Source organism: Ictalurus furcatus, chromosome 3 (assembly GCF_023375685.1).
Source record: "Ictalurus furcatus strain D&B chromosome 3, Billie_1.0, whole genome shotgun sequence".
NCBI lineage: Eukaryota > Metazoa > Chordata > Actinopteri > Siluriformes > Ictaluridae > Ictalurus > Ictalurus furcatus.
The window spans coordinates 25,776,181-25,801,887 of NC_071257.1; the positions used below are offsets into that span (position 1 = coordinate 25,776,181).

Sequence of the window (25,707 nt, forward strand, 5' to 3'; positions counted from 1 at the left end):
AGGGAATCATGGATAGCTCCATATTCCAATTTACTTTGGCATAAAACCTGCATAAAATTGCCAAATCAAAATGTGCCAAGTTGTAGACTATTACCCTAAAACTCTAACCTGCATTACAAGGAAACGGTGCTTCAACAAAGTATTAGTTAAGGAGTGTGCACACTTATGCAACCAAGTAATTGAAGTTTGTTTTCTATTTGTGCCGTTATAATAAAATAATCCATGCCTGGGTGGTGTAATATGGTCTGACACAACAGATAATTGTTAATCATTTATGTTACAGTTGAAATTACAGTCAAAGATGTTGTTAGAGAAAATTAATGCTTTCTGATTTGAGAATTCAACCTCGCTTTGTTTTAATTAAAATGTAGTAAACAATACGAAAAAATAAAATAGTTTTTATTTCTGAAACACAGAATATAACACAGGAACAAGTGGAAAATCTTGTTCTGGCCCCACAACAAATTAACAAAATGTTCTGCTTTCTTCCCCCTTCCCTCTTTCATGTGTTTTCTTTTAGGGAATTTCTTTTGGACCTGATTCAGAACAATAAACAGGGCCGGTCAGAGAAACAAACCTCAGTGGTAATGAATAAGACGGCAGGAATATTATAGAACGTTGACAGCATCAGAAAGACAGAATGAGATGTGAATAAAGTGGCTTTACTCATACTCACAGCATAGCACCAGCGGCCCAGCAGGTAATAAGACAGCGGATCCTGCGGCATCAGCTCAATGGCTTTATCCAAATGATCCTGTTTGTTTGGGAGAGACAAAGACAGCAAACGAGATACATTACATTATGTGAGCTTTTCATTCCTGCTCTGAAGTACCACAACAATTTCACCTCACAAAAATGCCTGCAAACAATCATGTAAGTATTGAACCACACACTCCGGCCTGTCACTTACTTTAGCTCACTGCATCATCTCCATCTAGTCCTACCTCTCCCTCGCTTACTGTTTCTGTGTCACTATGCTTATGAAACATACATTTGGAAGTGTGTGTGGGGAAAGTAGAGTTCACTGCCTGCTTTAGGCACATTTATGAATACTTTCACAGAATCCTGACAAAACACATGCAATACCTCATCTACTGAAAGTTAATCGGTCCACTACATAGATTAAATTGTTTCTCAATATAGTTCAAAAAGCTATTTAAAAATTGTGTTCATTAGACTTACCTTGAAAAGGTAGCCATACTTTATCTTATTCTGAATAGATTCATATTCTGACAGAAGTCCACATAGAATAGCATACCTAGGGACACAAAAGGAAAGACAGATGCTTTATATATCCCCCCACGTACACAAAATCACTTCCCATTACTAATCTGATCAATAAGCATAAAGGAAAGACATTTCTCATAATGCTCCTTGACAAGAGATGGTTGTACTCCATGAGTCCATCTAGTGCAGGGCTTGAAAGAGCATGACTGCCTAGTCAATATTCTGTGTATGTGTGCATGTACATGCTCAATGGCACGCTTAAAGAGCGTTTTGAGAGGGAGGTATGAGGTGATCAAAGCTTCTCCACCACAGCAATGTTAATCCTGCTGGTAGTCCCACTCAAACAGTACATCCTGAGCACAAACACCTTTTAAACACAGGATCAAGAAATGAAAACACTGTCAATCACAGAAATGGCGGTGGCAAGCATAGGGGACTCAATGTCTATAGATATATGTGTGAGCACGTGTGTACATGTGAGAGATAGTGTCAGCTTGTGTATTTGGTGGTGGAGGTGGTTCTGGTAGAGGGGTCTGATTTCTGTTCAGGATGAAGTAAGGCTTTTTTGTTGGCAGAAAGCTCTCACGTGGATCCAACATATCATTTCTAATCAGCCTGCTGCTCCCAAAAGAAAAAAAACATTGAAGAATAAATGGGCTTATCTATCAGTTTCAAGTTTTCATTCTTCAGCTTGAAGGAAAAGGTTGCAGTGTAGTTAAATCTCCTAAACAATAACTGCATTCAAGGAATAATTATATATATTTTTTAAAAAGTGCTGCATGAGTCATTGGCTCAGCTCACTCTGGTGTTACTGTTTTAAACTTGTAATTATTACATGGGTGAAGAAAACTTGAAGAATGACTGATAGAATTGATTGATTTACTTCCAAATAAATCATTTAATAGTGTACGTTTTGGCATCTCCTTTTGGCACAGCACTGGATATGATGATGCCATGACAGAAATAATTTCTAAATGTAATAATTTCTAAAAGAAACTGAAGTTTTTACTTTTTTTTTTCAGCATAGCAGACAGTGTGGTAACACAGGACACAGGTTGAGAGAGCTTGGTTTTGTCAGTCTAGGCACTGAGATTTGTGTTCATTTGTACATACACACAGTCGGGTTCAACAGTTTAGGAATTGCAGCCAATTTTTTTTTTTTTTTTTTTTTTTTAACATCGTCCCTCCATTTGTACAGGTAGAAAAGTAATTGGACAAACTAACATTATTATAAATTGGATACAAATCATTTGTAGTCATTAACTGCCTGAGGTCTGGGACCCTTGGACATCACCAAATGCTGAGTTCCCTCCCTAGAGATGCTTTGCCAGGCCTTTACTTTAGCTGCCTTCAGTTGCTGCTTGTTTGTAGGTCTTTCTGCCTTTAGTTTTGTTTTCAACAAGTAAAAAGCATGCTTATTTTGGTTGAAGTCAGGTGACTGACTCAGCCATTTAAGAACGTTCCATTTCTTTGCCCTATGAACCTCTTGGGTTGCTTTTGCGGTATGTTTTGGGTCATGATTCAGCTGTACTGTGAAGCACCTTCCTATAAGTTTTGCAGCATTTGACTAAATCTAAGGAGCAAGTATAGTTTTATACACTTCAGAATTCATCCTGCTACTTCACATCATAAACAAACACCAATGACCCATTTCCATAGGCAGCCATACTGAACATAACAATACCTCCACCACGTCTGACAGATGATGTGGTATGCTTTGGAACATGAGCCCTTCCTTTCCTTCCCCATACTCTTCTCTTCCACTCATTCTGGTACAAGTTAAGCTTGGTTAGGTAAACTGTTCAAAGAATCTTTTCCAGAATTCTGTGATCATCCACTTCAGTTGTCTTCCGTGGTTTTCCAGGCTTTTTGCTTTGCTGAGCTCACCAGAGCACTCCTTATTTATAAGAATGTACCAAATTATTGTTTTGACAACTCCTAAAGTTTCTGCAATCTCTCTGAAAGGTCGGTTTTGCTTGGAATTAACTCCAGACCTTTTATCTCCTTAATTTGTCATGAAATAATGAAGTTTCAGGCCACACCTGGCCATGAAAATGCTTATTGATCAACTGTCCAATTACTTTTGAGCCTATGAAAATTGAGGGACTAGGGCAAATTGGCTGTAAGTCCTAAACGGTTAATTTTTGTTAAACTCATTGAATTAAAGCTGAAAGTCTACACTTTCTACCACTGTGGTGGTGTACAGAGAAAATTCCAATCTGGCTTTCTGATTCTTACTGCTCATAAGTAGTTTGCATCTTGTGGTATGGCCTCTATATTTCTGCACTTGGAAGTCTTCTTCGAATGGTGGCGTGTAATACTTTCACTCCTGGCCTGTGAAGGTTGTTGGTGATGTCATTAACTGTTGTTTTTGGGTTGTTCTTCACAGTTCACACAATGTTTCTGTCATCAACTGTTGTTGTTTTCCTTGGCTGACCTGTTCCATGTCTGGTTGTTAGAGCACCAGTGGTTTCTTCCTTTTTCAGCCAGTACAACAAAATTGTTGTACTGGCTATGCCCAATGCTCGTGCAATGGCTCTGATTAATTTTCCCTCTTTTCTCAGCTTCAAAATGGATTGGTTTGCAGTTGATTATGAGGTTCTACCCATTTGAGAGATCTCAGAATAATAATATGGAGAAGCTGTGTGTCTGGGCAGGACATGTAAAGAGTGCACTGTCCAATAAATGTTGAGATATTTTTTTCCTATGCAAAAGCCATGTGCTCACAATCCCATTCATCCCTAGTGAGACATAGCTTCTGGGTGGCACCCAAAATGCCAATAAGTGTTAATCTACAATTAAAACACATAGTACTTGAATCAGCCATAGACTTTAAAGGAGATTTTCATGCACGCTGTGCTGTCCACAGAAAACAGTTTGCGTTAAATGAAAGAACAGTGAGATATTGTAGTCTCTTATTAGTACAAACATGAAGTCAGAAATAAAAATAAAAAAATTCAATTATGAAGTATAAATCAGAATATTATTAAAACACGCATAAAACAAATTTCATCTTCTCCTAGATAACTGTAAGGATGAATAATATGTGTAGAGGCAACATGATTCATTGCTAATGAATTTGGAACAAAGTCAGAGGGGAAGTTAATAACAAAGACACATACCAGAAATGATTACTAATACAGTCTATGAAATAATGTACAGGTGGGAAGAAGAAAGACCATTGCTCAATAGTCCTAAGGGTAATTCTGTTTTTATCAATTTTCTCTTATTAGTCTGTGAAGTGCTCATACAGAACCATAGTACATAGTTGTCATGTTCTGGCAATACCTGTAGAGGTGTGTGCTGACCCAGAGGTGTCTGAGCCAGTTGAAAAACAACTTCTGACTGTCTAAACGCACTGCAGGTTTGGCACATATCTGTCCTAGGAATCTGGGGCTTCCCCTCTGAATAAGCATTGAGGGCAAACATTATTGTAACCCATACATTTCAGGGTCTTTTTTTTTTTTTTTTACAGTAATATAATCTTTGATGGTGGAGGGCACAGTGGCTTAGTGGTTAGCACATTTTCCTCACACCTACAGGGTTGAGGGGTTGATTCCCGCCGCGGTCCTGTGTGTGAGGAGTTTGCATGTTCTCCCTGTGCTTCGGGGGTTTCCTCTGTGTATGAATGGGTGTGTGTGTGTGTGTGTGTGTGTGTGTGTGATTGTGCCCTGTGATGGATTGGCACCCTGTCCAGGGTGTCCCCCGCCTTGTGCCCCATGCCCCCTGACATAGGCTCCATGTTCCCCGCAACCCAGTAAGGACAAGCAGTACAGAAAATGGATGGATAGATGGATAATCTTTGATCATTCAAGAAATGTTTTTTTTTTTTTATAGCAAAATTTTGCTAAGACAAACAACCATTTCAAAACTCTCCTGTGCTGGAAAACATGCTGTTACAAAGCACTGAGACCATAAATGTTGAGACCATAAAATGGAAATGTAAAAAGAAACGTCTCCTTACAAAAACCTTCAACATATCACAGATTATAATTTTTTATTTAACAGCACGTTTTTTACAGCACCATACAAGTTCCTATGAACAAATTCATATGTTTTGACTAGTTTGTATATTTTAACATACAACACTTTGTTGAGTTTACACAGAACGGTGTGGAAAAACAAAAAAAATGTCCATTGTTTAATTTCAACTTCAATATACTGTGGTAGACAGCTAAAATAACAATAACTTTGTCAAAGTCCAAATGTTTATGTACACACACACACACACACACACACACACACACACACACACACACACACTCAGAGAGAATATGCAGTCTTTCATCTTTAATTTGAGCATATTTACATTTAAATCAGGTAAACACTATAGGAATTACAAGGTGTCCCTTTTTGGGATTCAAAAGTGATTAGAGAGGGGGGTAAAGGGATTGGGGTTTTATAAACATGCTGGAGAGGTTTTAAAAGCTGGACGTGTTTTGTCTCAGGCCTTTGGCAGATACTTATGTAAAGTTTATTTTAAATTCTGAAGCATTCCCACCTTTCCAAGTAAGAGGAGACTGTGAAAGAAACTAATTCTGAGTTTCCGCTTGAGACTGTAACCCCTATACATATACAAGTTCCTATATTTTTTCCCCGTGCACTTACACACACATGCTCACACAAATAGTGAAAAGGTGGACAGATTGACATGAATGATGGCGCGTGTGAACCAGTGATAAAAATGAATGAATGACACTGGAGTTGTTCCTGCCAACACGTTACGCAAGCTCATATCCTTCAAGCTACCAAGTAATAACAAAGTGTACTGAGAACCATCTGGTGAATGGGGAAAGGAGGATTCATTACACAGCTACTCCAAGAACAGAGAAAGCTCAGTTAGACCTGCAGGAATGGTTTCTAACACTAACTTTCCGTGAACACATTAACTGTACACAAGTATTTCCCCATACTTTGCCTTAGGCTCAACGTGCAGCAGCTCACACAGGTGACAAATATGTTGCATAAGGCCGGTGCGCACGTATATTGTAACACTAGGGTAAGTGTTCCAACACCATTTCCCTTTTAGAGTGACTCTTAGAAACCCCAGCAACCTTTTCAAAGAATATTAAGGCACAATAAAGCATAATTAACAAAGCCCACCCAGCTGCTGGTAGCACAGACTCCTCTAAAGTTGGAAATAAACCATCAATACGGCAACAAAGCTTTAGAAAAAGACAAATACTGCATATTACAGTGGTGTGCTATTACTCTTGAGAATTCTGTTGAGGATTTCTTGTTAATCCTGGGCTAAAGAGCAAATGGAGGAGCCCAACACTGTGGGATTTAGAGGGACTAAATACAGTTACAGGGATAAGAGATAAATCTTTATTATATCTTGTAATACCAGGGTGTGAGCCATCATATTTCCTGACTGCCAACAGAGATTAAATAGAGACATGCAAACACACAAATCACACACACACACACACACACACACACACACACACACACACACACACACACACACACACAAGCTGCAACCACATAAGACTACAGACTTGCATCTGAACAAGAATATCATAACAATATAATGGAAGTGGGTCTCAGTAATACAAAACAAAATGCATGGTGGAGGACATCACTGCACTGACTGAACAATATCTCAGATTTCTTAACACACTGAACCTTGAAGCGGATAGGCTACAAGCCAGAAGACCACATCAGGTTCAATTCTTTCAGCCAAGAACAGGAATGTTAGGCCTGAGTGGACGCAGGCTCACAGAAACGGGACTGTTCAAGATGGAAAAAATGTTGCCTGGACTTTTCCCAGTAGTTATTTATATATATATATATATATATATATATATATATATATATATATATATATATATATATATATATATATATATATATATATATATAAAGAGCACAGGTCTATTGATAGCTTTCAAATAAACAAAGAAAACTGCTATACCTTTGCAATGAACTGTTTTCTAAAGGAGTTTTCTGGTAAACATGTAGACAGAAGAAAATCAGGAGAGCATGGAAACATTATGAAGTTGTGGCATTTTTTTTCCTGCTGTATTAACAATAGGTGCTGTATTAACAATAAACGTGTCTTTATGAGGTTTACAGGTTCGAGAACATTTGAAACTATTCTTGTCAAAGCAATTAGGTTTATATTGGTAATTCTTTCTAACAAATTCTTCTTTACATCAAAGGTAAGTCAAGATAGTATCTAATATTTTGGATTGAGAACGCTAGTTAACTGCCTAATCGTGTTGTTCTTTATATCTCACTTGGAGATGAATAGTCCTATCCAGAAGAACTGGCTGATAGTTTTAGGTCAAACACTGCAGCTGTCTCAGGCTGGAACTTCTTGGTATGTAAAATATTACTTGGGAAAGTTTGAAAATGCTTGGTGGAGGGGCCAAATAAAGAATGTCTCTGATTGTGCCTGAGCTCAAAAGGGCTTTTTGACATTTTCGATATTAGAATGGGTCCAACCATTTTCTTCTTATTAAAACAGAGAAGGCTTTTTGAGAGAAAGAAAAAAGTACTACAGTTTGGGGGTACAATAATTTGCCATGTGCCTAAAAAACCCACAGTGTTACATAGCAAATAGAAATTATTACCTAAACGAATTGTAAAGAATAAGGACATTTGTTGAGCCTTGTTAAGAACCTTGTTAATCATTTTATCAAATCAAACAAGATTTCAAAAAACATGACAGATTCTTCTTAACCAATAATCAAGAAAACCTAATATAGGCACATCTAAATTAAATTTGTGTCTAATTAAAGGGGAAAGAATCAAAGAAACAAAGAAAAAAGAACAGTCTTGTCAATATGGCTTGTCATAGATTCTATATGGTGCCCTCCACTAATATTGACACCCTTGGTAAATATGAGCAAAGAAGGCTGTGAAAAATTGTCTTTATTGTTTAACCTTTTGATCTTTTGTTAAATAAACTCACAAAAATACTCTGCTCTCATGGATATCAAACAATTGCAAACACAACACAGGTTTATAAAAAACATATCTTGTGTTTGCAACAATTATTGGCAATTATTGGCACCCTTTTAGTCAATACTTTGTGCTACCTCCCTTTGCCAAGATAACAGCTCTGAGTCTTCCCTATAATGCCTGATGAGGTTGGAGAATACATGGTAAGGGATTTTGAGACCTTTCCTTCATACAGAATCTCTCCAGATCCTTCAAATTTCAATTTGAGTTTATTTTTGGATGAGAGTAGAGGCTTTTTTCTTGAAACCCTTCCAACCAACTTGTGGTGATGTAGGTGACTTCGGATTGTAGTTTTGGAGACTTTCTGACTCCAAGGCACAACTAACTTCTGCAATTCTCCAGCTGTGATCCTTGGAGATTTTTTGGCCACTCAAACCATCCTCTTCACAGTGCGTTGAAACAATATAAACACATGTCCTCTTCTAGGTTGATTCATAACATTTACTAGAATATAACTTCTTAATTATTGCCCTGATGGTGCAAATGGGCATTTTCAATGCTTGTGCTATTTTCTTATAGCCCCTTCCCATTTTGTGAATCTCAGCAACCTTTTGCCACACATCACAGCTATATTCCTTGGTCTTAACCATTGTTTTCAATGACTAAGGGAATTTGGCCTATGTGTTACCTCATATTTATACCCCTGTGAAACAGGAAGTCATGGTTGAACATTTTCCTGTTCCTAGTCACTCAGGTGTACTAAAAATTTTTTTTAAAGTATCAAATGGGAATATACTTCAAATATATTTTTCTCCTATGAATTCATAGGGGTGCCAATAATTGCTGCACACCTATATTTTACAAAGATAGATTTCTTTTTTGGATAAACCTACATTTGTTAGCAATTGTTTGATATGAGAACAGAGTATTTTTGTCATTTTTTTTAACAAAAGATCAAAAGGCTCTACAATAAAGACAACTTTTCTCAGCCTTCTTTGCTAATATTTACCAAGGGTGCCAATATTAGTGGAGGTCACTGTAAGTCTGTGGATCTCTACTGGAGGTTGAACACCATCATTTCAACACAAGCCGAGTTTTTCAGAACGAAGTTTGGGAATTCACTAATATATGGGTAAATACAGACCTGAATGATTCTGACCTAAATTATCCCCATTTACTGGACCAATGTGCTGTGATATTGGTCTTTAATGTGCAAGGTAAAAAATCACAGTATTATTTGATCATACACGCAGCTGGTATGCTATCTGTTCAATAATAACTATGAACCAGACCTTGTTTACAAGAGGTAGGTTTACAAGAATGAAAAATTGTAGATGAAAAATAATAATAATAATAATTGGTCTATTTAACACCTATTTACCACAACATTTGGGCATGTTTTATTCCCAAAGCTACCCTAAAGATATCTGTCATCATGGTGTCCAATTCTGCTTAAGCCTCTTAAGCTGTGTGTTTATTATTGGAAAATATTTCTTTCAATTGTTCAGCAGTGAAACCAGAGAAACTGAATGACTTTATATAACCCGAACGTTCACAGACTCAATTCATAAATTTGGAGAGCAGTAAATGAGAGAGCTCATGTCAAGACATGAGCAGGATTTAATGAAGAATGAAGCATTCACAGCTCAGCAGATACAGATACCTGCCTCCTGCCTTCATGTATAACAAAGAAACACAGAATACAACACAGCAAATCTCACCTTACTGTGAAAAGAGAAAGAGAGATAGTAAGTTAGTTAGCTTGTAAGAAAGAATGTAACTAATTAAGCAGTCTGTGTAGGATTTCCCAGAGTTTTTTTTGTGATTGTTGCAGCCAAAAATGGTTGATTTTGCTGTGGCTTTTGTCAAAATTGGCAATGCAATTTATAGAGAATTTTGTGCTTTTTTTCCAGAAAACTACATGAATTGGTGAAATTGCTATTGCACAAAATTGTTTTGCAGTCTTTCGCTGTGGTGTTTGTTGGTAAATAAGAACTTTTAGCTGTACTCATGTTTGATGCATGAGAATCAAACGGGGCTTTGGCTGAATGCACGTTGTGGTGATGTCACATGGAGCACTGTGATGATGTCACATGACGTGTCTTGGCCCAAATCTGCGGAAAATATGGACTAATTTTGAAAAATTGCAAGCAAATGAGAATATTGAGGAGATTCCTTGATTTTGCATTCACTTCTGCGATCGCGAATTTGCAAAAGAAATCCTGGAGGGAGCGATTATGTTCATAGAATTACAGCTATATTTCATCCTTATACAAAGATTGACTCAAATCTATCTTCCTGTGCAATTCTGTTCTCAGAATTTACTCAGAAGGCACACCATTTCCACAAATAGGTCTTAGATGCTGGGCTTACTGAAATTGTTCTATAAGTAAAGAATATCACGATGGACCATGCTTAATAATATGTTTATTATTAGCTTTAGATTATGTGCAGTGTATGCCAAACAGGTGCCTGTGAATAAGCTGTTGCTATACAACAAGCACAATAACAAACCATATTATTTCATTTATGTTACAGCCAGAACTACTGTCAGAGCAGCGTTGTTATAGAAATTTAATTCACACCATGTGATTCAAGAATTCAACAACACTGTGATTGCTGTATTCTAATAGTTTAAATTAATAATTTGTAGTCATGTTTTCTATTTGCTTTTCCCCCAGGCACTTTCTGGATTATTTACAGATTTCAGACTTTAACAAATGTTTTTGAAAGCATCCATATATAAGCATAGCATCTATAGAACCACGACATCTTTCTTAATGAGTCACATGCTTTCTCCCAGCCACGGATGGCTGTGACATCACCAGGTTTCGAACTCACGATGATAGGGTGAATGCTTTTCTGTTGTACCACTTGGGAGCTCTTGTATTTACATTCCAAAGCCAGTGTGATACTCGCAGTGGGTTTTGTAAAAGATGAGATTTCCTCTAGCAATAGACAAAGGCTGTAATCATAAAACTTAAGTGCAGCTAATGACTACTTTGGCAATCTATTAATGTGATGATTACTCTTTCACATTCTTTGGATCAGAATGCATTTTGGGAAAAACACACAACACATGCTTGCTTTTATGAGAGGCCTCTACTGGTTTGACATCTGGTCCATCTAAAATCCGGTGGTTATGCTTTTTAATTAGAGTTCTTCTTAGCTTTTGATATTATCAGTATGAAATTTAATTTTCAGACTTACTGGAGCATGTTAAGCATTTCTCAAGTCTCATGTGTTAATGAAACCCCCTCACTGGACATATATTGTGTACAGTAATGTTTGCCAGGGCCTAGGAAACAGTTTTATCTTTGTGCTGACCTTGTGATAGAAGCTTGGGTAAGATGTTTTGGGAAAGGGCTTTTGGTATGTACACAGTTGAGGACTGAACCTTGAAGTGACCACACCCGTGTATGCACATGTATGAAGCTTCAATAAAAACTATTCCTCTTCTCCCGGATTGTGCCTGCTTGCATCTTTATTAAGGAGAAAATACTTCACAAAATGACTTAATTATCACCAAACTTATTTTCTATCAATTGAATGAGAAAAGTGTCCAAAATTTAAACGTACACCTGTGCATTGATGGTTGAGGTCTCCCCTGGTCCTTTACCTGACATGCAACCCCATATCATAAACGAGTGAGGAAATGTGATCGTTTTCTTCAGGCAGACAACTTTCTATGTTTTATTAGAACGGTACCAGACAAAAGTTCCAGCATCATCTCCTTAACCAATGCAGGGATTCATCACTGAATATCACTTTCATCCAATTATCCACACTCCATACTATAAGTATATCCCATTACATTCAGCTGATTTCTAACAATTCTGTCACAAACATTGACTCCTGTTTCTACCCATTTGTTTTTCATTTATTTTGTTGTGCATTTTCTATATTAAACATATTGGTTTGACGTATCCCTTTCTTATACCCGCATGTTCTCCTTTTATAACCTTCCCATTTTGTTTATACTTTCACCAAATTTTAGACACAGTTGACCAGGAACAACCAACATCTTTTGCCACACTCTGTGTCAGATTTCCTTCTTGAATGAGTTTTATAATCCTTTCCATTGTTTCAACTGACAACTCTCTTGTTGGGGCCATGTTTCCTTTCAAAAAGTCCCAGGTTAAAGTCTGTAAGCACGCTCTTTTAACTGCAGACTAATTTGTAGACTTGTGCTGGTATTTGTTTTAGAAATGCAAATTACAATGTGATTCCATAATTTTTTCCTCTACTTGATCTGGGGGAAAATGCCATTAATTTAACTAATTTCATTTAACTTGTTTGAGGTATGTATCATGAAGCCAGAATGTTCAGCTATTAAACAAAAATTTGTTTTATGTGATATCTGTGATTTGTTTATTTGCTATGAAGTAAAAAAGCCAGGTGAGCATCCTCCAAGTGTGGTTATTCCATAATTTTTGCCAGAGGTTGTATAAAACAGCTGAACGATGTCTCACGTACATATATATTTTTGATAGACACAGCTATAAACACTTACCACTGATGACTTTCAGCACACATGGGATTCACTAAAATGGCTTGTTCTCCAATTTGCTTCCCTGCAATGAAAGAGTGATTAGCTATTAGATATTCATAAAACATAAAACTGAATAAAAGGGTTCTAACTATACAGAAAACCGTACAGACTAGAATTAATTCCATGCTGACAAATGTATGCTGATTAGTGCTGGTCTGGTGCTTCTTTAGCTGGTGAATCGTATATTAATATCTTTAAAGGTGAATATACTAGAAAATACTGGCTCAAGTTTTTAGAAAAATGATCAGTTTTCTTTTTATTGTATCTGTTAATAAAACATGTGCAAACTTTTAATTAAATTAAATCAATGTATTTTACTAAACATCAGTTGGTGTACAGACAGCTGTTTCTGTGATCTCTACTTATTGAACTAAAAAAAACATAAGTGGCCATTGATCACATTTAATCAGAAATCTTTGTCATTTTACTTAAATCTCAGGTACTATCGTTTAAAACAAAGGCAATATTTATGCCTGTCATCATGTTCGGGCTAGAAGTGCTGGCTGGTGACAGTAGCTTGCACAGGATGTTAAGAGGCAGTATATTGTCACTAGAGTTGCATATAATGCATTACAAAAGTATTCGTGGAAACACTCGTGTCTTATTGGCTGACAGTCTCTCAATTTTGCCAAACGCTAGCTCACAGTCAGTGTGAGGAAAAATGTATATACACAGATTGTATTTTATTTATTTTTTTATACCAGTAAATGGGTTGAAACAGAAACACTAACATCCTCTGATGCTGAGCAGGAAAACAAGGTGTGTAAATGTCTACAAGAGTTCCAGTTTACGTGAACATGATATGAGCAGAGCATAAGGAAAGATCATGTACTCTGCATGGCACTGTAGCAGCTAAACCCATAGTTGGTTGTGCCTCCCCTTGTCTAGTGACACCAAACTAGCCTAGTTAGAAAAGTTTTATATTTTATCAGTCTAGTAGTCCTACAAACAGTGACAACACCCGAGGCAAGTTTTATGGTAAATCCAACTTTTTGGTAGAGTATTTTTGTAGGTTTGATAGGTTTTGAAAGTAACTTGAAAGTAATCTCATTACTTTTTACATACAGTAATCAGTAATGTAATCAAATTGCAAATTTAAAGTATTTTTTGAGTAACTTACCCAACACTAATTGTCACTACAGTTCTTAACATCCCTTGCCAATTCTTCAGGTTCACGGTGGACACAGCAAAGTGCTGGCATTACCAATATTCATCACACTCCTACTGAACTGGACGCATTCAGATAATTTAAATACACAGGAAATTTAGCCTGTAAGCCAAACTAAACTGCTAAACTAACGATTCACTGGGGTTTGTGTCTTCCTGCAGATTGTTTGCAATTAATCAATGGGATTATTTTTTTATGTTGCTTTCTGCTAGGTTTTAGCTGCATCTACATGCATTGATTTAATTTGTTTATCTTAAGTTAGATCTTATGCAAAGATTTCTGACAGGTGAATTTGGTGTATATGCAAAATCCTTGTTATTAAAATTTACTTTTTTAATTACTGACTCAATAATGTCATATTAAAGACTTCAAGGAGAAAACAAATTACTTAAAACAATACATACTTCTAGTTTAGTTCCTCAGAATTAATGTGCAGCATATCCATTAGTGTGATGGCAAAATGGTTTGTATGAGCAAAACTAGTAACCCTGAAGGTCATCATTTACCAGAATGTGTCTGTGAAGTCTCAGCTCAAAATACCGCACGGATCATTTATTATACCATGTGGTAAATGCCCCTTTTTGACTCGAAGCAAAAACATATTGTTTTCGTGTGTGTCTCTTTAAATGCAAATGAGCTGCTGCTCCCCACCCCCTTTCCAGAAGAGGGCTGTACCTTTACAGATCGTGCTTCAGATACTACGGCAACAACAAATCAGGAGAATCAATATGACTGACGGTGTACATACCAGTGTTCAGCCCTAAATGTATGAATTATACAGACAGGAAGCGTTTTCTGATTAAAAATAAAAATTATGACATAGCTCTGGTCTCTGTGAATATAATCCTAGACAATGGTAACGTTAGCCACATTAGCCGTACAATATGCTAACAAGCACATTTGAAAAGGTGATTTTCAAACATTCACAAAATATAAAGTGCGATACGTATGTCTTCTAGATATGAAGCTGGATCATGAACAGTTGGTACTGATCCATGCATGAGAATCAAGTTTTTAGCAAATCCTGCTTTTTATTGACCCTTGCTCACAAAGTAGTCATTTGGTTTGTGAATTTTGCACAATAGGTTCCCTGTAAATTAAAGACAAACATTCAGACCTGGCCTAAGTTTATAAACTGTTCTGTTCTTGCCTGTCAAGTGCCATTGTTGTAAAAAAAAAAATATGAAGAAATAATGCCTTAACCATTGAGTGGTAGCTTATCAGACTACTGATCCAAAGGTCTCAGGTTCAAATCCTGCCAAGCTGCCCCTTGAGCAAGGCCCTTAACCCTCAACTGCTCAGTTGTATAAATGAGATAAACGAAAAATGTAATGTCCTTTCACTTCTGTAAGTTACTCTGGATAGAGGCATCTGCCAAATGCCATAAATGTAAATGTCAGAATTAGGCATGGGTTCCTAAAGCATCATATATCTTTATCACGTTTAAAATTGTAATTTATGTAAACACATCTTTAAACAACGAAAGCTGCCAATTTTTTTTTGCAGACATGTGTACAGTTTGAAACACATGTTAACAGATGTCATGTTGCTGAGAAATATGCAGACTATGCTGATCCACAGTAAAGATGACTCATTTTCTAAATATAAGGACTGGTGTTTTGATTAAGCTGTTTCAACCATTTTCAACTATTAAGGCTCTTCGGAACTAACATTCTGTAAATTTTGCCTAAGGGTAAGCTTACATCAAACCATACAGGAAAAGAAAAAAAACATTTAAATGTGTCAAAAGGAACTCACTGGGAACTCAATCAAACTGTGATTAAGCTGGATTTCTCTTTCGGTGCAAACCTTTATTTCAAAGCTGCACAACAGTAATATAAAATTCATTGTGCTTGAGCGAGCAATAACACGTGTGTGGTTGTCATTCATATGTTAGGTTGATACATACACAAAGCCCATACATACATTACAGCTCTGAGGAAATTAGCTTTATGAAAGCTGGGGGTTCCAGTGGAATTTCAACAGGCACACTGTGCAGGCCAGCTACCCGTTTGCACTGAAATCTTTAACCTCTCCATTGCTCTTTGCAAAGTAACTACATGCTTTAAGATATCTGTTACTCTCTTCGTACCAAAGAAAGAAAGTATAATGTTTTAATCAGTACAAGTAAAATCACTGGTCATCATGGACCCCAATCCTCCCTTCAAGTAACTGGTATCACTCCATCAGAACCAATACCACACGACATCTGACCATTTCCCAATGATGGTCACTCTTATCAACAAGCCATCACTAACCAATAAGCAGAACCAATCTTCCGTTAGTATATAGTGCTGTATGTGCATATATGTGGACCTGTATAGTATTTGTATTTTAATGTATTTAAATTTAATCTAAAAGTTGAATCTCTGAGTACTTTTATATTTAGCAAATAAAGTGGTTCTGGTGTGAAAAATGCAGCAAATAGAAGAAAATCTTAAAATTAAAAATAATTACCTGTTTCAGCATATTGCTTCTTCTCTTGTACGTCTCCAGCCAGGTCATGAGCATCAGCATAGGCTCTGGTTAACCGCCACAGGTACTGCCACGTCTGATCATACTGATTTAGGAAAAAAAACTTCAGTTGACTTCTACAACTAAATTATATCACATGAATGACCTCATCTTTAACCATGTACTTTTGCTACTCACGGATACGAAATATCGGACCGTTTTCCTCAATAAATAAATGACCAAGTATAATATTTTTGTCTCATTTGCAAAGTTGGGTATAACGCGTTACTTTTATAATAACACAGTAATGTAACGCATTACATTTTAAATTTATATAATTGTATTGCAGTTACTGGTGTCAATAACATTACGTTACTTGCATTACAAATAAAAGTAACATAAATTTTTAAAAAATAATTTAAAAAATAAATCACGTTTTGCATGGCTGCCAGGGGTGTAACCTGGCCTGGGTATTCGGGGCTGTAGCCCCAAAGATTTTTTCTTTAGTCCTGAATAATTCTCCACTTGGAGCGGTTTGACACTACGTAACTGAACGTCAGTAAAAGAAGACAGCGGTGTTGTAATTTTATATCTTCAGTGAACGGAGGCGAAACCAATCAGACAGGATTTACAAAAAAATAAGAGTAAAATACTTGTGTGTTATTGGCTGACAGTCTCTCAATTTTGCCAAACGCTAGCTCACATAGTCAGTGTGAGGAAAAATGTATATACGCCAATTTTTATTATTTTTTTATACCAGTAAATGGGATGAAACAGAAACACTAACATCCTCTGATGAGCAGGAAAGCAAGGTGTGTAAATGTCTATATGAGTTCCAGTTCACTTGAACATGATATAAGCAGAGCAGAAGGAAAGATAATGTACTTTGCATGACTCTGTAGCAGCTAAACCCATACAATTACAGCTTAGCTGTGCCTCCCCTTGGCTAGCGACACCAAACTAGCCTAGTTAGAAAAGTTTTATATTTTATCGGTCTGGTAGTCCTACAAACAGTGACAACACCCGAGGCAAGTTTTATGATAAATCCAACTTTTTCTGATCATGTCACACATTGACGCGCGCTAAAATTACTGAAAGAACTACGAGTTTCACTTTGTAGTGTATGTTTGTAGGTTTGCTAGGTTTTGATTACATTATTGATACACTCAGTAATCAGTAATGTAATCAAATTGCAATTTTAAAGTAGTAAATTAGTAATCTATAGTGGATTACTTTTTCTGAGTAACTTACCCAACACTCCCAATTTGTTTAATTGGGTTCTCTTTATCTACTTTTAGGACTTCTGACATCTGATGATGTTTTAGGTCATATTTATGAAGGAATATAGAAAATTTGAAAGGTTTCACAAACTTTCAAGCACCACTGTATATATTTGAAATGCTGTTCAATAATGCTCTTAAATATAATAAAATACATAAATTCACATAAATACATAAAGAATGTGAACTAGAAATACACTCCCCAGACAGACAATTCCACACCATGTTATGCACCTGGATGAATGGAATTTAACATAAATCCAAATGATCAGATTTTGACTAGACTGTAAAGTTATTTTGTGCTTGATGTCGCAATAAACACTGCCACATTTCAGGATAACTGTAGGGTGCATAGGGCCAAACCTGTGTGTGTCTCAGTGAATATGATGGAACATTGAGACATTTGGTTTGGTCTCCAAAATCAGTGGATCTCAATGTCATAAATAAATGGCAGGTGAAACATCAAAACAGGCATCCACAAATTCTAGCTGAATTGCATACCCAGTCAGTGAAAGAATGGGCCAAAATTGACAAGAACTCTTTTAAAACACTCAGGACATCCTTACTTGACAGATTGGTGCTGTTATAAAGGTAAGGGGGAGAGTAACCAAGTATTGGAAAAAAAAATAAATAAAAATACACATGAGAATTACACACAATTATTTTGTCTGGGGAACTTATTAGAAATAGATGAGTGTTGGTGAAATCTACCTTTTCTTTCCTCTCCAGCAGAGCGGACAAGCCTTCTTTCTTTTCAGCTCCGTTACAAGCATGCAGCCCATCTGCTCTCTGTAACAGAACCGTGAGCTCATCCAGCGGCTCTACAACTTTGCGATCCTCTTCACTCTCATACTCCTCCTCTGTGTCTGTCAGTGCTGTGATATACCTGAAAATTCACAAGGAAGAAATAGTCCTTAATATAGAGGTAATATAATAGATATTGACTAGAAGGTCAACAGATTCTATAAAGTGGCCGACAGATGACCTTTCAAATGAAGGTGCAGCTTTAATGCCAAACGCCAACACTAAGCACCACATTCCATGAACAACCTTTAATTTAGATTATGGGCTTAAATGAAGTGTGAAGATAAAAGTCTGTACTTTCGAACAAACGTCAACAGACAGCAATTTGAACATTAAGGTTTGACCTCAGTGTCACTCATCTCAATGTACTTTGTAGTTTGCATTTACTGTTTATATTGCTGTACTGGCAATGCCTGGCAGTCTGGTACATTTCACTTCTTGCTTTCAGCAATAATCAACTTTTACAGCCTTGCAATTATAAAAAACAAACATGATGCCTAACTTCATTTTGTTCAGCATAAAATATGCTGCATGAGCCAACATGGTGAAACCCAGAGAGTGTGAGGCTTCTTTACTGTCTGTTAGCTCAAACACTGCTACGTTCTGTCTCGTGTGATTTCTCTCCACAACCTCCAGGAAGGTAAGGAACTCCCTTTTAATGAAAATCAAGGTAGAAGTAATCTAATTCCAATCTTTACAAGTGTTTTCACAAAAACAGTCAAACAGATTCAGCCAGAAACTGATTAGTACTCAAAGTTTACATGCAAAACAGCCACAAGGTTCATTTAAACAGAAGAGTATATTGGTTAATAGTTTATAGCGGCCTGCTGCTTTGAAAAGACACACTGACATGTTAGCACTGAACTGATATCTAAAGGCTTTTCAGCAAGGAAAAAAAAAAAACCCACTACGAGACTTGTTTTTTACTGTTAATGTGAGGCACGCAAAGAGCGTATACATTTTAACAACCTTCAAAAAAGCCCCATGAGTTCATTTAAGTATACAACACCTTCACCTCACATCAGTAGACAGCAAGGTGCAAAAAGCAGCATTAATAACAGACTCAAGTACCAATGAAAGACTGAGGGTAGGAAAAGTGAAAACATGAAAGAGATCCATTAAACGTTGGCAAGGGCAATGTGCGTCATTTGTGGTTCTGTGGAGATGTGTTGGAGCCAGCCATGCAAACAGAGGTACTTCCAGGAACATATACAACATACTGTACAGTACATGTTGAAACTTTGGTGCCTCACCCTTAAGGCACTGCACTGATTTAAAATAACACTCCTATGGCCTTTAAGGTGAGCAGAAAAGAGCGTTAATGCTATTATATGATGCAGCTTCTTGCTTTATGACTATTGCTAGAATATACTATTGTTGTAGCCAGGATATAGGAAGGCTTTGGTCCATAAGCTGAGACACCATGTCAAAATTCAATAGCAAAAGGCATTTAGAGGATTGCTAACTAAATTAATACATACTGCTTCTGCAAAGTTGTGACTATTACACTATGCACAGTTCTAATTTGTGCATACATGGTCAATTATATATAGTGAGCTCCACTAATATTGGCACTCTTGGTACATATGAGCAAAGAGGGCTGTGAAAAATTGTCTTTATTGTTTAACCTTTTGATCTTTTGTTTAAAAAAAAAAAATCACAAAAATACTCTGCTCTCATAAAGATCAAATAATCAAACAATTGGAAACAAAACAGGTTGTTAAAAAAATCTTTGTTAAATATAGGTGTGAAACAATTACTGGCACTCTTATGAATTCATATGAGAAAAATATATTTTAAGTATATTCCCATTGATGTTTTACATTTTGTTTTAGTACACCTGGTTGACTAGGAACAGGAAATTGTTCAACCATGACTTCCTGTTTCACAGGGGTATAAATATGAGGTAACCTGTGTTGTGTTTGCAATTGTTTGAGGTCCATGAGAGCAGAGTATTTTTGTGAATTTTTTAACAAAAGATCAAAAGGTTAAACAATAAAGACAATTTTCACAGCTTTCTTTGCTCATATTTACCAAGGGTGCCAATATTAGTGGAATGCACTGTGTGTCTCTCACATTCAACTGCTTTTATTTCCAGAAAATTTCTTAACATGTGTAAATATGTGTATTAACATAAAACATTCAACAACTGGAGACATAAACTGAACAAGTTTCACAGACATTTGAGGAACAGAAATGGAATAATGAGTCCCTGAATAAAGGGGGGGTCAATATAAAAGTAACAGGCAGTATGTGGTGTGGCCTTCAGCTGCTTTAAGTACTACAGTGCATCTCATCCTCATGGACTTCACCAGATTTGTCAGTTCTTGCTGTGAGATGTTACTCCACTCTTCCACCAAGGCATTTACAAGTTCTCCATCACGTCTGGGGGGGGGGGGGGGGGGGGGACACATGGTTGCATGTAATTTTCCACTGCAAGGACGATCAGCTGTCCTTCCTGTCTCCCTGGAGCACCGTCTTAGGCATCTTACATTACAGACATTACAGTTTATTACTATGGCCACATCTGTAGTCCTCATGCCTCCCTGCAGCAGTCCTATGGCATGTTCACGCAGGTGAGCAGGAACCCTAGACATCTTTCTTCTGGTGATTTTCAGTCAGTAGAAAGGTCTATTTAGTGTCCTAAGTTATTATAACTGTGACCTTAATTGCCTACCGCCTGTATACTGTTTGTGTCTTAAGGACCGTTCCACAGGCACATGTGCAATAATTGTTAATGGTTCATTGAACAAGCATGAAAAACCTTGTTTAACCCTTTCCAATAAACATCTGTAAAGCTTATTTGGATTTTAGAAAATTATCTTTAAAACACAGTCTATTTTAGGGTGCCTATATATATATATATATATATATATATATATATATATATATATATATATATATATATATATATATATATATATATATTAAATATGTTACAGATTTTTTTTATTTTATGACTGCTAAATTATCGTCAGTACAAAAAAACATTTTAGATTCCCAAACATTAGTTTTCTAGCACAAAATTAAATGTTACAGAAAAATGTTTGTATGTCAGTAAAGAACGCAGCATATTATATAAGAGACTCTTTTCAGACAAAATACATAATGAAGGCTGCTGGGTTTTGCTGCAAAAATAAGAAGCGAGTACGACAGTCAAAGTCACCAGAAGAACCGTGTCTGGTTCTGCAAGATGCTCAATAACACTTACAGTTCATTTCCTTATAAAACTGCACTAATTGTACCTGTACTATTTAAAATTTTTTGTCACACCAAATACTGACTTTGTTTCATTTACTACAGTTTACTGCTCTTTACTGTATTTTTTTTTTAAATGTAGAAACATTTAATTTCATTATTTTGAAGGCATCTTTGCACTACAGCATTTCTTCACATGCGCCTAAAACTTTTGAACAGTAATGTATATTCCTGTGGAGGGATTCCTGTGGAGAATCCTCTAGAGCAAGTAGATATACAAAACACAAAAACACACAACTCTATCTTTCCCTTCAATATTACTTCAATTTTTATAAATGTTTACTATGTCATCTTTCTTGAAATGTTAAAATGAAAAACTGACACATTCCTCTTGCGTTCATGTTTATGTTTGTTGAAGACCACAAGCATTGATCTCTTTTCCACCCAAAGTCAACAGTTATAAATACATACTTTGAGATCCAAGGCTGAAATCAACTATTCTGTAAAACACTGACAGAATTTCACATGCTTTTGCTTATTGACTGCCTTTATAGCTAGTTTTTTGGCACTGCTTCGCTGATACCTGGGCCACAAATTCCCATAATTTGCCACATATTCATAAATAAGCAATCGAGATGGTCAAAAGTAAACATTGTGCCGCAGCAGGATGTAAATGAATGCTGAATGAAGGTGTTCTGTGCCTACACTGTGAACGAGTTTCACCAGTAGGAGATAAGTGGCTCATTTGAACGGCAACCAAGGGTTCCCGTATTCCAAGCCGAGTTTGGGAAGTGACCATGAAAAGGCTCGGTCATGCTTTGACTTTATTTATTCATTCACACGTCCACCAATTGACTCATTCATCAGCAAAGCCTGTTTAGAATTTTCTGCTCGAAACTGTTGCTTGTTCTCCCAAATACTGAGAGATCAGCACATTCCTGCTCTGCATCCCATGATACGCTACAAGCCAGACAAAAAAAACCTCCCTGTTCACCATCCTCTGCTGTTTATAGAGGTTGACGGTGCATTAATGACAAATAGCCCTCAGTGCACTAATAACATATAAATAACACAAACTGTTCTCTTTTTTTCCCCTCTCTATGTCTCACTAAATATATTGATGCCACTTTTCTCTTAAAATCCCATAATAACATGGTTTGACCTTTTACATAGATGTATATTTACTGTGCAAAAGTCTTAGGTTACCTAAAAACATTTTTCTTGAACACTGATATTTTTTGTATTTGTGTCTTACATTATATAATAATAAAATTGTTATAACATATTACATTATAATAATTCAAATATGAATTTTCCAAAAAAAAATTGTTACAGGGACCATTATTCCTTAATATGTAACTTATTTAATATAGGGTGCACAGTGACTTAGTGGTTAGCACGTTCGCCTCATGCCTCATGTTCGCCACGTGCCATGGCCCTGTGTGTGCAGAGTTTACATGTTGTACCCGTGCTGAGGGGTTTCCTCTGGGTACTCTGGTTTCCTCCCCAATCCAAAGACATGCATGGTAGGCTGACTGGCATGTCCAAAGTGTCCGTAATGTATGAATGGGTGTGTGAATGTGTATGTGTTTGTGCCCGGCAACCCAGTAGGATAAGCGGTATAGAAAATGGATGGATGTTATTAAAGTGCCTAAAGTGACGGAAATCAAAATAGAGGTTTCAGAGCCTTTATGTCCTTGTCCCTTAGAGCTATGAACACCAATGTGATAGTACTATATGTAGAAAAAAATACTAATAGTATATAGTTAAATAATAAATACGGTATTTTATAGTTTTTCACTTACAGTTAGTTAGGGACAGGAACCATAAAAACAAAGTTATACTTAACCAAATGCAATTTTAAAGACAAAAGATGGTCAAACCAAATACTGATTTGATTTAGTTTTTATTTTCCTGTTTACTGCTTTTAAAGCACATTTTGATATTTAGAAACCTTTTGTTATTCAGAAATTGTTTGCATGTGTCTAAGACTTCTGGACACTGTACAGTCCCTAAAGAAAGTTCCAAACTACTAGCAAATTAAACTGAGGCCTACTCCATGCTTTAAATATGCATGGCACTGACAATCCCAAAGGAAACAGTCTTTCAAAGGGAGAAATTCTCAAGCCAAACACCTGCGGAGCTGTTGCCATCCCAACAGTTCCTGGACCTGCATGAATTCAGGTGATCTCATCCACATCAACCCCCTGGAGTATGTAGACAATGGCTCAGTGTGCCTGAACACTTAAACAGTCTCTGGGCTACTCGCTCTTCAGAATCCATTCAAACCTAAGGTCAAATAAGCTTTTACTACCAGAAAACCAAATGACTTTTCTCTGTTAAAAAAAACAAAAACACCACCCACCATCCCACATCTCTCATCGATTCTTCCCACACTTCTCATTATTTACCCTGGTGTCTCTTTGTCTCTGATGATATCATCAGCTACATTGGTATTGAACAGATGCCACCTGCTGGCAGCCGTATTGCATGAGTAAGACATCAGGCATGGTATTGAACCAGGTGGCAGAAGTCTCTGACAGTGACTGCGTTTACATGGACAAAATTAATCCACTCTTAATCTAATTAAGACCATAATTTGATTAAGAAACTACCATGTAAACAGCAACCTTAAACTAATTAAGGTCATAATCTAATTAAGCTCTAATCGAATTAAGACAGGTGGATTACTCCTGTTTTAATCGTATTATGGACGTGCATTACAGACATGTAAACACCTTAATCACATTATGAACATCGTGTGAGCGTTTTCACCGCATTTTGCGACAGGACACGATCACACACGGCAGTTTTACGGCGAACAAGAGAGTTCGGCTGTGTCCCAAACTGCATACTTGCCTACTATAGGCCTGTAGTGGGGAAAAATACATGTATCTCGGCTACTATACAGTAGGTAAGTATGCGATTTGAGACGCAGCCCACGGCTTCAAGCAGTCGTCTATTTGCACGTATAGCATGAGTAATAATTAACTGCACTTAAAGCGGTTGTAAAAAATTAAATAAAAACACCCAAAACTGTATATGGTACCATAACGAAGACGAACTGTACGTTGATACGTGAAATTCTGGAGGGACATCGGACGGCGTGGCGCGGTGACGTAATGACGCGGGCTCTAATTATCTAATTATGTTCTATAACATGTAAAACGGGTACATGACAGGAGTATTCTAAAAACGACTCATGTAAACACCTTAATCATATTATTACCTTACTTAGATTAAGGTCAATAATTAGATTATTGCTGTCCATGTAAACGTAGTCAGTGATGAAAGAACTCAAGAAGGACGCTGTTAAACAGAGAACATGCCAAAACAAACAAACCATTTCCTGTCCAGTTTTTTTTTTGTTCCATCTTCTTGACTATGAGCATCAACCTTGATTTCTGATAGAATTTTATAGAAACGTCCTCAGATAAAAATGTCCTCATGCTCAAAAAAAATGAGTGAAGTAAGCAAAAAAAGAGTGAAGGTTGCTAGTGAATTCCTTTCTCCAACAATATTCACTCTATCACTCTTTCAAGCGCAGCAGATGAGCTTCCCCTTGTAATGACAGGTACAATAAAATAAAACAGACAACGTAGTATAGATATGTGGTGGGTGGCCAAGTTAAAAAGGGATTACTAAATGGAAGCACAATACACAGATTTGAAAAGGAAGCAGAGTACATCATCAACATAAACACTGACGACAGGGATAGATGAATGAGTCTAAACTTGGCAAACAGTCATCTGTTAAACCCATGTATCATCCTGTCAGTTGCTGGGTGAACAAAACACATTTCCAACTAAAAGGATTAGTCCTAATAAAAATAAAGCTACACGATATCAAGGGAATGACTTGATTGACATGAATGATTCACAGTTCGATTTCCAAATAATGTATAAAGTTTGAACATCATATCTTTCTACATTAGTATTGCAATCATATATAAAATATATACACCATACAATATGAACATGCAGTATTTTCATTATCTAAAGGAGATTTTTTTTAAAATTTCATTCACAGTGCCCAGAAAGATCTAACAAGTCTGGGCCTATATAAACAATATTCCTAAATCAACACTAAATTGTTCAAATGTGATAGTTAAAGTC

The 25,707-nt window shown here is 36.6% G+C and overlaps 1 protein-coding gene across 4 annotated transcripts in view; it reads right to left on the bottom strand.

The window, feature by feature from the left end:
* Nucleotides 1-25,707, bottom strand: part of LOC128605888 (regulator of microtubule dynamics protein 2) — a 43,227-nt gene that overhangs the window by 6,333 nt on the left and 11,187 nt on the right. For all 4 annotated transcript variants that reach the window (XR_008385617.1, XM_053621722.1, XM_053621721.1 and 1 more), the window contains exons 3-7: nt 18,302-18,476; nt 16,314-16,416; nt 12,650-12,710; nt 1,183-1,258; nt 677-754 (exon numbers count right to left, since the gene is read on the bottom strand). Coding sequence is in view for 3 of the 4 variants with exons in the window: in XM_053621722.1 (XP_053477697.1) it covers nt 677-754; nt 1,183-1,258; nt 12,650-12,710; nt 16,314-16,416; nt 18,302-18,476 (493 nt within the window). In the remaining variant the exon portion in view is untranslated. The remainder of the gene's footprint in view (nt 1-676; nt 755-1,182; nt 1,259-12,649; nt 12,711-16,313; nt 16,417-18,301; nt 18,477-25,707) is intronic.